Source organism: Balaenoptera musculus, chromosome 17 (assembly GCF_009873245.2).
Source record: "Balaenoptera musculus isolate JJ_BM4_2016_0621 chromosome 17, mBalMus1.pri.v3, whole genome shotgun sequence".
Taxonomy (NCBI): Eukaryota; Metazoa; Chordata; class Mammalia; order Artiodactyla; family Balaenopteridae; genus Balaenoptera; species Balaenoptera musculus.
The window spans coordinates 36,275,356-36,291,404 of NC_045801.1; the positions used below are offsets into that span (position 1 = coordinate 36,275,356).

At 39.1% G+C, this 16,049-nt stretch overlaps 1 protein-coding gene across 3 annotated transcripts in view; it reads left to right on the top strand.

Moving 5' to 3' along the window:
- The window catches only part of ANKRD46 (ankyrin repeat domain 46), a 40,414-nt gene extending 25,718 nt beyond the window's left edge, over positions 1-14,696 (top strand). For all 3 annotated transcript variants that reach the window (XM_036830277.1, XM_036830278.1, XM_036830280.1), the window contains exons 2-5: positions 2,559-2,659; positions 5,182-5,519; positions 6,706-6,864; positions 12,654-14,696. In XM_036830277.1, coding sequence (XP_036686172.1) covers positions 5,209-5,519; positions 6,706-6,864; positions 12,654-12,870 — 687 coding nt within the window. In that variant the 5' untranslated portion in view covers positions 2,559-2,659; positions 5,182-5,208 and the 3' untranslated portion in view covers positions 12,871-14,696. The remainder of the gene's footprint in view (positions 1-2,558; positions 2,660-5,181; positions 5,520-6,705; positions 6,865-12,653) is intronic.
- The last annotated feature ends 1,353 nt before the right edge of the window (positions 14,697-16,049 follow it).

Sequence of the window (16,049 nt, forward strand, 5' to 3'; positions counted from 1 at the left end):
CTTTGGTAAATACCAGGGCTTCTACCTGAGCCCTTCCAAATGGTAGGTCCTACAAACTCTTCCATAAATAACCTCTTACTCTCCTAGCACCCAGAGAAATGACCTCAAAGAAGACCTTCCTTCCTTCCTTCCTTCCTTCCTTTCTTCATGGAGAAGATGAGCACATTTAGACTCAACAATCTTTTCATCAAAATCTTTAGGCCTCTATATGACCCAGACATTGCACTCCTGACCATTTATTCCAGAGAAATGAAGACTTAATATAAAAATATGTACCTGAATGTTTTTAGAAGCCTTAACATAACACCCCAAAACTGGAGATAATCAGATGTCCTTCAGTAGGTAGACAGTTAAACTGTGGTACATCCATACCTTGGAATACTACTCAGCAGTAGAAAAGAAACAAACTGTTGATACAGACAACAACCCAGATAAATCTCCAGAGAATTATGTTGAGTGAAAAAAAAAAAAATCCTCAAAGGTTACGTACTGTATGGCTCTCTTTATGTAACAGTCTAGAAATGACAGAATTATAGTAATGGAAGACAGTAGTGGTTTCCAGGGGATAAGGAGAGGTGGGGGCAGGAGGGAAGTAGGTGTGGCTGTAAGAGGGCAAAGATCCTGGTGGGGCTGGAAATGTTCTGTATCCTGGCAGTATCAATGTCAATATCCCGGTTGTGATAGGGTACTACTATTGTTTTACTCTGTGTTACCATCAGGGGAAACTGGGTGAAAGGTACACAGGATCTCTCTGTATTGTTTCTTACAACTGAATTTGAATGTACAATTATCTCAAAATAAAAAGTTTAATTTAAAAAATCTTTAGTCCTCTTCACCCTTTGGACAATAGTTAAAGTGTCCCGATTTGTATTCATTTCTGTTATTTCTTGGGGAATCTATCAGTAGCTTTCTAGTGGTTTATTTAGGGTCTTCAGCATTTTCTTGGCAGGTTTCTAGTAATTAGGTCTAATGCATTTATATAGTATTAAGTTTGAAATCATATAAATTTGTAATTTGATCATTTATTTTCTTATGTGGCCTTGTCATATCAAAAGAAACTGGCAGAAAATGGCCTTTCTTATGGATTTAAGGAAACATTAGGATTACTTTGGGGGCACATAACTATATAATCTATAATTCTATCTCCCAATAAACAGCTACACTTGTCCTTTTCATAATATAAACCCTACTATCTTCAGAATAACCCCTGCACCATTTTAACATTGAAAAAGCCACATCTTATATTAATATATTAGAGAGAGACTTTAGTCAGGAAGACTCAGCTCTAGTGGGCAGGACAAAAAAGGAAAATAGTAGGCTTTGGGTGAACACAGACTATTTGTTCAGGGAAATCAATTAAGTGGCTCAGTGATAATGAGGTCTGTCTAAATTGGTATTACAGACTTGCAGAAATATAGGGAACAGTTGAAGAGGGTGGATGTTTTGCGTATTATCATGTCATCATGGTATTTGCTGAACTGTTGTGGGACTGGTCCTCACATGTAGTTTGTCTTCACTTCCAACCTCGCACTGATAGCCCTTATGATACAACCTGACTTACGTATGGTAAATGGAGCTTCATAAAATGCCATTGATTATTCCCTATAAGTTTATTTAAAGGGACTTGATGACAGCATAAATGACTAGTAAAAGTCATGAATTTCAGCTGGAACTGTAAATTTGGGATTTAGACTTTATATCCCAGATTTACCACTTAGCATATTATCTGGAACATTTTGGGCACGCAGTAAATGTTTGCCTAACAAATTACTATTGATTTTTTATCGTCCGTGTTGCCTGTTCGTGACCCCCTCGCTTCCACGTTCCCTCAAGAGAAGAGTGCAGTGGGACTGACGGGGGACTCTCCAAATGTTTGTCAGTGCCCTAAGGGGAAACCTGAGGGGGGGTCCCAGCGAAAGTGTGAGCGTGGGGCTGCACCAAGATGCAGGAGGGGTGGGGTCAGGCATGTGGAAAAGACTGCAGATAGATTTGAGCCAGTTTTCTTTCACATTGAAAAGAAAAGGTAGGGGGACAATCTCAGGAGGAGATTTAAGTACCAGTATTCAAGACAGATTAGACATTTTTTTTTCTTAAGTGTACCTGTTTGGTTTAAACCCAAGTATTGGTTGTTTTTAATTTTTTCCCCCACTGCAAATAGCATTTTATTTCTAAAATTGCTTTAGTAGGCTAACCTGAGATGAAGCCACCATTTATAATGGGAAAAATATGTATTCCAAATTCTGGTAAGTTAGAGTGAATTTTCAGAGCGTAGTTTCTCCTGTATTGATGGTAACATAATCTGACTCTCTTTCTTTCATCTTTCTGACCGTGCTTTCTTGTTAGTGGGCAACAGCGCTTCTCCTTATTAAGCCCTTCTTTCCTCCTTTTCACCACTTTATTACTCGTCAGTGACTTTAGTAGCCTCATAAGTTAACGCCTTACCCATAGATTTTCTGGAAAATATCTACAGGTCCCTGTACCTTGTCTATGTTTAGTAGAATAGCAAGTCCTTTTTCACACCGCATCTTTGTTATAACTGAATTTTCTATTTATTATAGATCCTTGCTGGCACATTTCTGGATAGTCTATTGAACCTTCTTAAGAATTCAGAGAAACTGCCGTGTGACCACGGAGAGAAAGATCTAATCTTAAGGCTTACGTGAGTATTTTCTACTGTGGACTCCCTCACAACATGTGAAAGCTTCAGTGAACTGTGGCCTTGCTTTTGGGCAGATTCAGTTCTGTAGTCAAGATGAAAAATGTTATCTATCATTGGTTTTATTAAATTTGGAGGTTAGTAGTTTCTCAAGGACACAGAGAAATCACAAAATAAACCATGCTTATTCTCACTTAAAAAATAGACAAGAAAGACTTGTCCTTTTTACTGAGCCGATATTCGAAAGAATCCCAGTCTGCAACCACAAGAATTCTTAACTGTTTGAACCAAAAATACCAAGTAGATTGTTTTTCATTATCTATTCTTAGAGAATTTAACCAAAACACGGTACCTCTTGAAAAGCACTTGATATGTGGTATTTTAATTTTTAAAAAGCTTGTGATACCTCTGTCTTTTTTATGATCCAATCCAATGACTACCTTAGGGGAAAATAGGGAGATTACCCTTGGAAGAGAATTCTTGACTGTTTTTTTGAGAAACATCTTCCCATTGGGTTAATTTCTTTAAAAAACATTATATAGTATCATAATCTGAGGTTTATCTTGTCTTGATCCCTGTAATTCTTAATCATAAACATATTTTCCCGTTATTTAGAATTATCCTTAACAGCTCCTTCTCACCCTTTATATCCAACAGGTCATTCAGTTGTGTTCATTCTATCTAGTGTATCCCTCTCCAGTATGCCCCCTTCTCTCTGCCACTGCCTTACATCAGGCTATCATCATTTCTTGCCTGGATCTCTACAATGACATACTGATTGATCTCCCTGTCTCCAATCTTGACCCCCTCCAAACTAACCTCTCTGTATTGCCAGAAAGTCATCTTTCTGAAAGACTAATATACTAAGACCATGCCATTTCCTTGACTTAAAATCCTTCAATGACTCCTTACTAAAATTCAGGTATAATAAATCTTACTATGGACTTGTTAGGAAGATTAAATAAAATTCATTAACACCCTTAATGCAGTGGCTGGCTCGGAACAGGCTCTCAGTCTGTGTTAATGTTTCCCCCTTGCATGCATGGTAGCAGCAGAGCTTAAGGTGGCCCAGGAATAGAGGGACAGTGGCTCTGCTGGAAACCAGGCTAAAAGGAGTGGGGGCCAAGAATCTCACCAAACTCCAGAGCCAGGCTTTCCTAAATCCCCGGGAGGTTAGGCACAATAGATTGATCTAGCATCCAGTTCCATCTGTGTTCCAGGAAGACTTTGCCTGATAAATTATAAGCCAAGCTCATCTGTGACTAAGCTTTTTTAACCTTAGAGTAAGGGAGCCATCTTAACAAACACATCGGTCTCTGCCTTTGTGTTTTCTTGTTTTGGTTTGTTTTCTCTTTAACTTCTTAGTAAAGTTTCTTTTGTCAGGCTTTAACTTTTTCTTAAATGAACCAAGGAAGGGACAATTGCAGGTGGGGTGGAGACAAACGCACGCACGCACACACGCATGCACTGAGAGACCAAGAGATTGCTGAGGGCAGGGAAGTATCAACGAAGGATGTGTGGAAACACCTACTGGTGAACCGAGGCTACTCAGATGGGTGAAGTATTAGCATGGACACAGCTGGGATTGCTGCTTTTGTCCTGCCTCTGCATTCCCACACAGACTTGTTTTTCCTCATCTCTCCATCTTCAGACAGTGGGAGTTTGGCAAAATCAGATATTTAGATAACCACAGAACAAAGCAGAATAGGATCAATACTGTAAAAAGGACAGAATTCTTAATTTCATGATATTTTCAGTTTTTAAATTTAGTTTGTTGCCTTCCTTAGCTTTTCTCTTTCTATGAAAAATTTGAAGTTTGTGCTCTAAACACAACATTTAGCAGGTCCTTATTGAGTGTGAATTAAGTTATTGGTGTTTTCATGCTGATTTAGTTAACTTTTGAGCTGATAATTCTGTTTTACCATATAGAATATCTCAAATACAATAAAAAGCAAATATATGAAAGAGAATTACTTTGTTTTAAATAAGAATCTCTACCAGCAGTAGCATTTGTGTGTGTGTATGTGCGTGTATAGGTAGTTGTATGAAGTTTAAGGAACATGCTGTCTTTGTCTCCTGACAATGTAATAAACTTAAATCTAAGCACTTATATCTTGCTTCGCTTTAAAAATATCTCAATCCAGGGACTTCCCTGGCCGTCCAGTGGTTAAGACTCCACGCTTCCAATGCAGGGGATGCAGGTTTGATCCCTGGTTGGGGAACTAAGACCCACGGGCCGCTTGGCGCAGCCAAAAAAAAAAATCTCAGTCTTTTTATACGATGAAAAGTGAAATACGGCTTTATGGTAATTTAATTGCAATTTTGATTCAACAGATATGAAAAAAATGAGACATTTTAATGGAAAATAAAATATAATAATAACTCTGTTGTTGTTTCTGTTTGGTGAGGTAATTTATTAGAGGCAGGAGGCCAAGAAGGAAAAGAAATAGTGCTTTTCTAAATGACTTCATTGTCTTGATTTAGTTGGCTTCTCTGAATCTTGCTCACCTCATATTTCATTACAGGCACATTCCATCCACCACATCTGAACAATGTCCTACGTTTTTGTGAATGATTCTTCTCAGACTAATGTGCCCCTGCTACAAGCCTGTATTGATGGAGACTTTAACTACTCCAAGAGGCTTTTGGAAAGTGGCTTTGACCCAAATATTCGTGACAGCAGGGGCAGAACAGGCCTTCACCTCGCAGCAGCCCGAGGGAATGTAGACATCTGCCAGTTATTACATAAATTTGGTGCTGATCTCCTGGCCACAGATTATCAGGGAAACACAGCTCTTCATCTCTGTGGCCATGTGGATACTATTCAATTCTTAGTTTCCAATGGACTCAAAATTGATATTTGGTAAGTTCTGTGGTTTTTGAAGTCTTGTCACTTCTTCCCATTAGTCTCTCAACCAATCATCTAGGAGTCTGTTGATATTGTTTCCTCACTGATCGAGCATAGTGACAAGTTCAGAAGGGTATTGAGGACAATGAGTGAGGGAACAAGAGGCTGACTTCTAGATTTATGCTGAAGCAGTGTATGTTTTTCTATGAAAATAGTGGCTAGGTTCTGCTACTAATTAATTGTGTATTGTAAGACAAGGGCAAAAGAAGAAAAGAACTAACATTTGTTGAAAATCTATTACGGCCTGGGCACTGCACATACTGTGTTAGCTCATTTAATCCTCAGAATGAATAACTCTTAAGGTAGGTATTCATTTTATAGATGAAATAATTGAGACAGGTATTCTGGGTGAAATGACTTAACAAAGGTCACACAGCTGGAATGTGAACCTAGTTCCACCTGATTGCAAAGCTTGTTTGCCCTCTATGGTATAATATGCCATGCTAGCTTCATAATCTCTCTGGGGCGCTCACAGTCCTTTTGATACTCAACAATGTGAAGAAGTGGTTTTTTTTGGTTTGTTTTAGTGATTCCTTGTCTCTTGAGTGGGAAAGACATCAGGCCACTTTAAAAAGTGACCTTGACCTTTAAGCTGCAGTTTCATGTTGCCCTAATTTATTGGTGCTATAATGTCCCTAAATCTGAATAAGACAGTAAATGGTTCTGCTGCTATAGAACAAGATGTGGTGGGAATTAACTAGGATTCAGTGTTACTTGGGCTCTCTCCTGTTGTTAAATAGCTAGGTGAACCAAAGCAGCTTATTTGATTGCTTTTGAGTGTGGGTGTTTTTTTTGTTGTTTGTTTAATTCTTAGACATTTAAAAAAAATACACACTCTTCTCATGAAATGTATAAATGTCAGATAAGGATGAATCTAGAATTTTCCAGTTAATTTCTAGGAAGATACCCTCTTTTTCTTTTATTTATTCTCATTTATCTACTCTTGCCTGTATTTTTTTTTTTTTCCTTTTTCCCTAAAAGGAAAAAAAAATGGTTGACTCAAAATTCAGGTTCCAACTCAACCGCAGGTTCTGCTCTGGGTTTTAATTTTGAGTTAATGGGGCCCATGCCTTCCTCACTGAGATCTACACAAATGGCTACTAACAGTATAATATAACCTCTATTTTTATGAACTTTTTAGCAATCATCAAGGTGCTACACCCCTAGTTCTGGCAAAGCGCAGGGGAGTGAATAAAGATGTCATCCGATTGCTGGAATCTTTGGAAGAACAGGAGGTAAAAGGATTTAACAGAGGAACTCACTCAAAACTGGAGACCATGCAGACAGCTGAGAGTGAAAGGTACTTAAGATATCATTTTTTTAAGGGGCAAGTCACTTTAAGTGAATCTTCTATGACAACTTTTTGTCAGCTTTATATTTATTTGCTTTCAAGTAAAGTGCTTTGATACTTTCGTTGAACTTATATTAGTCCTTATGGCTCCAGATTACAACTGAAAAGCTATTAACAGAAAGTACTATGTGCCCACATGCACAGAATGTTCTGTTAGCCACTGGGCAGGGCAGCCTGCTGTATTGGTAGTACAAGTGAGAAGAGCTGAATAGGAGGGAGGGAAACAGGAGTCTGAGAATTTAAGCACAGGTCCCAAAAAAATGGAATTTCGAAAAAGGAAGAGAAAGATAAGTCAGGACAAGAACTTGGACAGTATTAGAAACGACCAAAAAGCTTCCTTTCAAAGGTAGGGAATTAAAGTGCTGAGGAAAAGTAAAACAGGAGGAGAGTAAGACAAAACTTAACACATACACAGTTCAGTGATGTGAAAGTGACTTTTACATGAGATGGAACAAATGAAATGTGGGCTCCTGTAAGTAATTGAAACTAAGATGTAGTGACTGACAGGGTCTCAAATATCTCATCATTTCTCGTCTAGAAGCAGTTTAGAACATAGTTCAGGGAGCTCTGAAAAGGTGACCAGTCATCTTTTCTCTGGCATCACGGGCTCAACAGGTAAAGTCTCTAGGCCAGACTTAGTTGTACTAGCATGTAGTTTGGTTGACCACCATGGAGTTGAAGCTCTCCAGATATTACAGGGTAAGAAGGATGATGAGCTTTATAGTCTCCTCGCAAAATTTTCAGTGGACTAGGGCCCTCATTAGCTATTGACCCGGTAGCAGATTGACCAAGACTTTGAATTAGGAGCATATGGTCCACTTAGACTGTTGGGATCATTGTTTCTGTGAGTTCCAGATGAAATCCTCTGTTTTTCATAGTTCACCCTTAATTTGATTCCTCTGTGCCCATGATTCCTTTCCTCCCTCTTCGTGGACTGCCTGGTGTACTCCTTGGGGACCATTACTTCTACTCTCAAGTTTAGGATTATTTTGTTTGTTTCACATACTTATTATTGTCCAAAGAAATTAAACAGTTTTACTTCTAGAACAGTGCATGCTCCTTATGAGTTATCACTGAAGGCTGGCAAGTACATAAAATGAGCCAGAGGTGCATTGGGAAGCCCTTCTTTCACCTGTGTGCTCTGGATTGGCAGTCAGGATGCTATAAGCAATTCAATAACATTGAGTTATCTGTTTTTTGTTAAAGATCATGTTCTTGCAAAATAACTTAAAATTTATTTTCAAAACTACTTTAAGCTTCTTTACTCTGAAAAATGTCCAAGAATGTGCATTTTCTTGGTACATATTTAGGACTTTGCTTGGTATATTTTGTTAATAGCCAATTTCTTGGCATCTCTTTATTAGAAATATACTTTGTTTTGCCTCAGTTGTGATTACTTATTAACTAAGAAGTGATTAGTCATTTGAGCAATGCAATATGAAGTATTTATTCCTACTTCTTTCACGTACCTGCCATTGCACTTCAGCATGAGAATTTGCATTATTTACGGCATTATGTAAAGCCTATTCTTTGAAAATTGAATTATTAATATTTGTACTACCTAGTTGTCCTATCTTACTCCTGCCCTTCAGTGTCATGATAGGAAGGTGTGGTTGAAGCTTAAATTAAAAAGCTTAAAGCAGCATCGTTGGTCATTAGGGAAAATGCAGATCAAAACCACAGTGAAATACCACTTCATACCCAGTAGGATGGCTACAATCAAAAAGATGGACAATAACACGTACTGGCAATGACGTGAAAAAATCCGAACCGTCATACATTGCTGGTGGGAGTGTAAAATAGCATAGCTGCTGTGGAAGACAGTCTGGCAGCTCCTCAGAAAGTTACACAGAGTTACCATACGACCCAGCAATTCTACTTTTAGGTATACACCCAAGAAAATTGAAAACACATGTTCGCACAAAAACTTGTACATGAATTTCATAGAAGCATTATTTATAATAACCAAAAGGTGGAAACCACCCAAAAGTCCATCGATGATGAGTGGATAAACTGTCATCTATCCATCTAGTGAAACATTATTCCACCATAAAAAGGAATGTAATACTGGTATGTGCTCCAACACGGATGAGCTTTGAAAACATGCTACATGAGAGAAGCCAGGCACAAAAGGCCAAATGTCATATGATTCCATTTATATGAAGTGTCCATAATCAGCAGATAGAAAGTAGTGGTTGCCAGGAGCAGGGGAAGGGGCAGTGGGAAGTGGCTGCTGAAGGTACAGAGTTTATTATAGAGGCGACCAAAATGTTCTAAAATTAGATAGTGGAGATGGTTCTACAACTTTGCGAATTTACTGAAAACCACTGAATCATGTACTTTAATTTTTTAAATTTTACTTATTTTTATTTTTGGCTGCGTTGGGTCTTTGTTGCTGTGTGCAGGCTTTCTCTAGTTGCAACGAGCGGGGGCTACTCGTCATTGTGGTGCGCGGGCTTCTCATCGCGGTGGCTTCCCTTGTTGCAGAGCATGGGCGTGAGGCATGTGGGCTTCAGTAGTTGCAGCATGCAGGCTCAGTAGTTGTGGCACGTGGGCCCTAGAGCAAGTGGGCTTCAGTAGTTGCAGCACACGGGCTCAGTAATTGTGGTGCGTGGGGTCAAGGGCACGTGGGCTCTAGGGTGCACGGGCTTCAGTAGTTATGACGTGCGGGCTCAGAAGTTGTGGATTGTGGGCTCTAGAGCACAGGCTCAGTAGTTGTGACACATGGGCTTAGTTGCTCCGCGGCATATGGGATCTTCCCGGACCAGGGATGGAACCTGTGTCCCCCTGCAGTGGCAGGTGGATTCTTAACCACTGCACCACCAGGGAAGCCCCTGAATCACATACTTTAAAAAGATGAATTTTATGGTACATGAATTACATCAATTTAAAAAAAGGGAGGGAGGGACTTCCCTGGTGGCACAGTGGATAGGACTCCACATTTCCAGTGCAGGGGGCCCGGGTTTGATCCCTGGTTAAGGGACCAGATCCCACATGCATGCTGCAACTAAGAGTTTGCATGCCACAACTAAGGAGCCCACGTGCTGCAACTATGGGGCTGGTGAGCTGCAACTAAGGAGCCTGCAAGCCACAACTAAGGAGCCCGCCTGCCACAACTAAGACCCTGTGCAACCAAATAAATAAATATTTTTTAAAAAATAAAAAAAGTGGGGGAAAAGCTTAAAGGGATTGGCTAGTACATGGCATAGCTGTGTGATGATTAGCCTTTTCTAGAACAGAAGATAAAGCAAGATTTTGAATGTATTTAGTATTTTCCACTTCCCTTATGATTCCCTGAAACATAGCATAACTTCTTAAGGGCCTATCAGTCAAGTTGATGAAAAACATTTCCCTACACCCCTTTATATCCTAAGTTTAATTTAGTTCCTTTTTACTTTGTAGGTATGGGATGACAGAGACAGTGTAGCTGACACATGTACAAAAAAGATTACACATGCACACGCAGACCATCGTGCTAGAATCAGGTATTTCCTAGACAGTAGAAAACATTTCATTGGATCAGGTTGCTATAGACAGTTCTGATTGGCAAAACTTCATGGGCTCCTAGAGAACGTGCAACTGAATTCTCATTTTACAGGTCCCTACCCCACCCGCCACTATCCAAAAGTAGAGTGTTCCTAGGAAACCTTTCCTTAAGCCAAGATGGCATAAAGCAAAGAAGCAATTGCCTTAGGACTCATCTTACTAATGGATGCACAAAATAAATCGAGATAAAGCACAGATGCTCACAGGCACAGTTCAGAGATACTGCAGCTGGATGCTGAGATGCTGAGTGCAGTTCCTGGGGAAGGAGCTTGGTGGGGCCACTCTTGCTGCAAAGTAAACATTGAACACTGTTTTTGCTTTTCACCTTTTTTCGTATAAAAGCAAAAATCCTCTTGGGATTACTTTCAGTTAGCAAATACTGGTAGTATTGTAGATGTTTCTTAAAAGTGAGGTGGCATAAAGCAAACTTTCAAAAAATGGGGGATACCTGTATATCTAACACTTTTTAAGTATGAGAGCATGTTGACTCAGACGTAGTCAATAAATTTCATGTAAGTCAAAATTAACCTCTCCCGAACTTCTTAAAGTTCTAATCTTATTTTTGAACTTGCTTGAGTTTTCTTTAAATTTTTGTGTTGTTGTAGATTCCCATTGAAAATGTCTTCTCCTATTCAGAAGATAAATATAAAAAAAAGTTTGGATGTCAGACATATTGGCCCATTAAGAAATCACCTTCCCATGATTAGAGAAGACTCTAAATGCCAGTAAACGCTGAAGTGCCTTTGTTTAACAGTGTCAAGAAGTAAAATAAAGTTGTAGGTTACCCAAAAAGAAAAAAAAACTGTCAATTTTGCATGATGAACCAGACTCTTAAGACATTGTTTTGTGCTGTTTCCATTGTTCTGCCCCAAGATGGTTGGAAGAATATGAAGAGAAGGAGTTTAGGAAGGATAGTAACAGCGGTAGATAGTTGATACCTATGATTATGGTCATTGTGGCTTTAATCTAAATGATACCCTGTTGTTGGTCCTGCATGTTGTGACATAGTTGTGGGTGCTAATCCCTTAGAGCTTCAAATTCATCACTGTGCAGCCTTCCAAATACCAATGTCAGATATACTGTATTTGTAGTGGTCATATTTCTCGCTTATATAGTTATGAAAACCTGAATCAGTGTTTTTAAAATTTATTTATTTATTTATTTATTTATTTATTTATTTATTTTTGGCTGTGTTGGGTCTTCATTTCTGTGCGAGGGCTTTCTCTAGTTGCGGCAAGTGGGGGCCACTCTTCATCGCGGTGCGCGGGCCTCTCACTGTTGCGGCCTCTCTTGTTGCGGAGCACAGGTTCCAGATGCGCAGGCTCAGTAGTTGTGGCTCACGGGCCCAGTTGCTCCGCGGCATGTGGGATCTTCCCAGACCAGGGCTCGAACCCGTGTCCCCTGCATTGGCAGGCAGATTCTCAACCACTGCGCCACCAGGGAAGCCCTGAATCAGTGTTTTTATGGTATTTGTGCTGCCTTATTTTCAACTAGACTCAGCCTTTATATAGAAGAGAAACAAACGTATTTTGTGTTATTGTACAAGACAGAACTAAAACCAGTCGGAGGCACCTATTAAGAGGAATTCCTAATGACTAGCCCTGTCCAGGTGTACAGCAGACTGAAGAGTAAGCATCCATTACTGGAGTATTGCAGTTTAAAGAAGGAATTCCTTCATTGGTCAGATTATTGAACTAAATTAATAAAAATTCCCTTTTCACTTTAAGATTCACATACTTTATAGAACAGTGTTTTAGATTTGCCCGTCTTTGCTTAATTCCATTAACATGAATTCTCAAATTTTGAATCCTCGTGTTGAATTCTAAATTTCAAATAACCAAAATGTGTTTTGCTTTAGTACCTGGTGGAAACAACTCATTTGACCTACTTCAAGACTTCTGCTTGGGACGTTTTTATTAGAAAAGGAGTTTTAACTGACTCTTCTAGATACTAAACCAAGAAACATAATCATTACTGTATAGCAGTTTATAGTTAAAGGTAGATTGTCCAGATACCTGCACGTAAATAAATCAGTACACAAATGGGTGAGAATATATATATATAAGTCAGTTTTCTTCTTGTAAATATTGTATTTTAAGGTTGGTCTTTTCTAAACAGTGCAGTTCCTGTGGTTTTATGTTTCTGAAATGTGTTGTTTCATGCCCTTTCTTTTCCCTTTGCTTCTCTCACAGTGCCATGGAAAGCCATTCCCTCCTCAATCCCAACCTGCAGCAAGGTGAGGGGGTCCTGTCCAGCTTCCGAACCACGTGGCAGGAGTTTGTAGAGGATCTGGGCTTCTGGAGGGTGTTGCTCTTGATCTTTGTCATTGCTCTGCTGTCCCTTGGCATCGCCTACTATGTGAGTGGGGTGCTACCCTTCGTGGAAAACCAGCCTGAACTGGTGCATTAGGAGAGCCCATGGGAGAGGAGGCAGATGCCAGTGTCCTGGCTTCCATTGTTTGTTCTCAGTTTCTCAAAGTTTTCTCTTGGTGCAAGGCAGTGAGGGCTGTACGTTTTTTCTTTTTGCAGTTTTACACATTATAATCCTTGTAGAAGAACTAACTACATACTGTAGTCAAGTATACTGTCCTAAAGCTACCTCCAACTCAGCCTGACTTCTTAGGAAAGGCTCTGCATAGCCTTGTTTGATAAAAACATGGAAGTGACTAAAGAATGAGAGATAGAGGATGAGACTAGGAAATCCTTGCTACAGAAACCTTACCGTAACAAAAGACCAACTAAAGTGAAGTGTCTGAAGATTGTCTTATATGATTAGTTTTGGTTGGTAGTTTTGTTTTGTTTTTGTTTATTTTTGCAAGAGCTGCTTTTCTCTTTTTATTTACTTTCTCTGGGGAATATCGGGGGCGGGGGCCAGGGGAGAATGAAGCATTCAGCTTAAAACTTGAAGTGCTTTTTTCAAATCCTGTAGAGCAAATCAGTATTTTTGGAATGTTTGGTTTGTTTTAATATTTTCAAGTCTAGTCACAAACCAAACAGAACTTTTGAAAATGAGCTGTATTTTCCTCAAAAATGACTGATTTGATCTTATATTTATTTGTTTTTAAGATAATTTTGATTTTTTTCTAAGCTGCTTTGCTTGTTGTTGATATCTGTGACGAATGAACTTGAGAAGTTAATTTTGTTCATTTGTCCATTTCCCCTAGTCTTTATTTCAGAGATATTCTGTTCATCAAAAATGCAGTCAGAAAACTTTCTCTACTCAGTAGTTAGCAGGGGAAAATAATTCTGATGTTTAAATGTCACTGTAATTCTGTAGTACTATTATTATGGTGAAAAACTCAGTTCTGTAAGCTAGCTGTGTTGTCACAATTGTATCATAGTTTGTAATTTTTTCATTTTATGTGCAATCCGGTTTAGAGGCCCTGTTAGAATTGTGGTGACAATCCCATCCATGTCAGTTGTTCTCTGATGGCAAGAATGGATGGTGTATTTCTGAATTAACAGTGCTGAACACTATTGTACTAGGTGTCATAAACTCTTTATGAACGCTAATATTATGTAAATTGAAATATGGCCCCCAAACTATATTGACGCTTTTAGCAGTTGTTTGAAGGCCTCTTTTGTTAATGATTCTGCTATGTTTAAGTCATATTCTTGGGTTATTAAAAAAGGATATGAAGACTTGAGAATTATTCATTGGGTGTAGTCAGAAAATTATAGTGAAAGAACTAATGGTTTTATTTTTTAGAACATAAGTCATCTAAGCTACTGCTAATTGAATTGTTGCTAGAATTAGAAATTATAATTTAAAGCAGAATTGGTATTTCTGTGATTCTTTTTGCTTCTTAATATTTTCTCTTTTGCATTTATATATCTAGGATTGAGGCATTTTTCTTTTATGTGACTTTATCCTGTCTTAAAGAGCTGTTCTGAAATTTCTGATTTACCTGGCTGCCTCAGGATCAGCTCACAGCATCTTGCTTTTAGGTTAGATACAAACAAAATTAATCATACTTGGTGTAAATACAGCAAACCGTGGATGTTAGAATGGAGAACACTAGAACTCAAAATCAGAGTATATTCAGATTAAAAGCTTTGGAATTAGCTTTGCTTTTGTTTGTAACTCTAAACAGATGTGCAAAATTGGTTAACATATATGTAAATATATTGCATTTTTTAAAGATTTATGTTTCCTTTTAAGTGCTGATTTCTTTGTATTCTCTGTGTTCAGTATTCAGTAATACTACCAATAAACGTATTTATAATCTCTTAATCACAATCTGTTTGCTTAGGTATCATTGTTTTTCTTTTAACTTAGGATTTGTTTAAATGGGTTCCAATTGGCTGTTCATAAAAACAAAGTTTTTTTTTTTTCAAACCTGATGTAATAGGTATATCACGTTTCACGTATGTTAGCCTTATAAATGTTCTGACACTAATTTGGGTCAATTGCTTTTGGATTTAAGAGTGATAATAACTACCATGATTAAGCACCTCCCAGTTTTACAGGTCACTTCATGTGCCTCATCTCATTTCATCCTTATATTCACCCCACCCCTGCTGTATTTCCCCATTTTATAAGATGAGGAAACTGATACTAGGAGGTTTAAGTGACTTGTCCAATATCAGACAGCTAGGACATAGTGGAATAGGGATTCCACATTCAGGCTCTATCCCCAATTATAAGTTTGCTTTTTCCTTCTGCCCTGCTGTCTGTCATGAGTCTGGCAGTGGAACCATCTAGAATCTTGCCTACTGCCGTCTCAGCAACACCTGTTACTAAAATTTTCACTCCTGTTTCTAAATACTTACTTTTCTTCCTCCTATGATGCACCATTTTTCCACATCCTCCCAGGATTACTGACCCTTCATACTGAAGCTCAAACCCTGGCATGTTCAGAAAACCTAACATAGTTAAACGTATCTGACTGCCCACTTCTCTACCTGTCATTCCTCATCACTTACCGTACTCAGTAAACAGGTACAGTTGACCCTTGAACAGTGCAGGGGTTACTAGGAAGTAGGGGCACTGACCACTGCACAGCTGAAAATCAGCAAGTAACTTGACGGGGGGCCCTTGGTATCTCTGGTTCTGCGTCTGCAGATTCAGCCAACAGTAGATGATCTTGCAGTACTGCACTACGTATCTTTTTTTAAGATTTATTTATTATTTATTTATTTATTTTTGGCTGTGCTGGGTCTTAGTTGCGGCACCCGGGATCTTTGTTGAGGCATGCAGGGTCTTTCGTTGTGGCGTACAGGCTCTTCGTTGTGCTGCGCGAGTTTCCTCTTCTCTAGCTGTGGCGCACAGGCTCCAGGTCGCGTGGGCTCTGTAGTTTGCAGCACGTGGGCTCTGGTTGTGGCGCATGGGCTTAGTTGCCCTACGGCATGTGGGATCTTAGTTCCCCGACCAGGGATCAAACCCACATCCCCTGCATTGTAAGGCGGATTCTTTACCAATGGACCACCAGGGAAGTCCCTGTACTACGTATTTAACAAAAAAAATCCGGGTGTAAGTGGACCCATGCATTTAAAACCCTTGTTCAAGGGTCAACTGAATTTTTTTTTTTTTTAAAGCCTGGTGGGATTTTTTTTTTTCCCCCTTTGGCTGCGTTGGGTCTTTGTTGC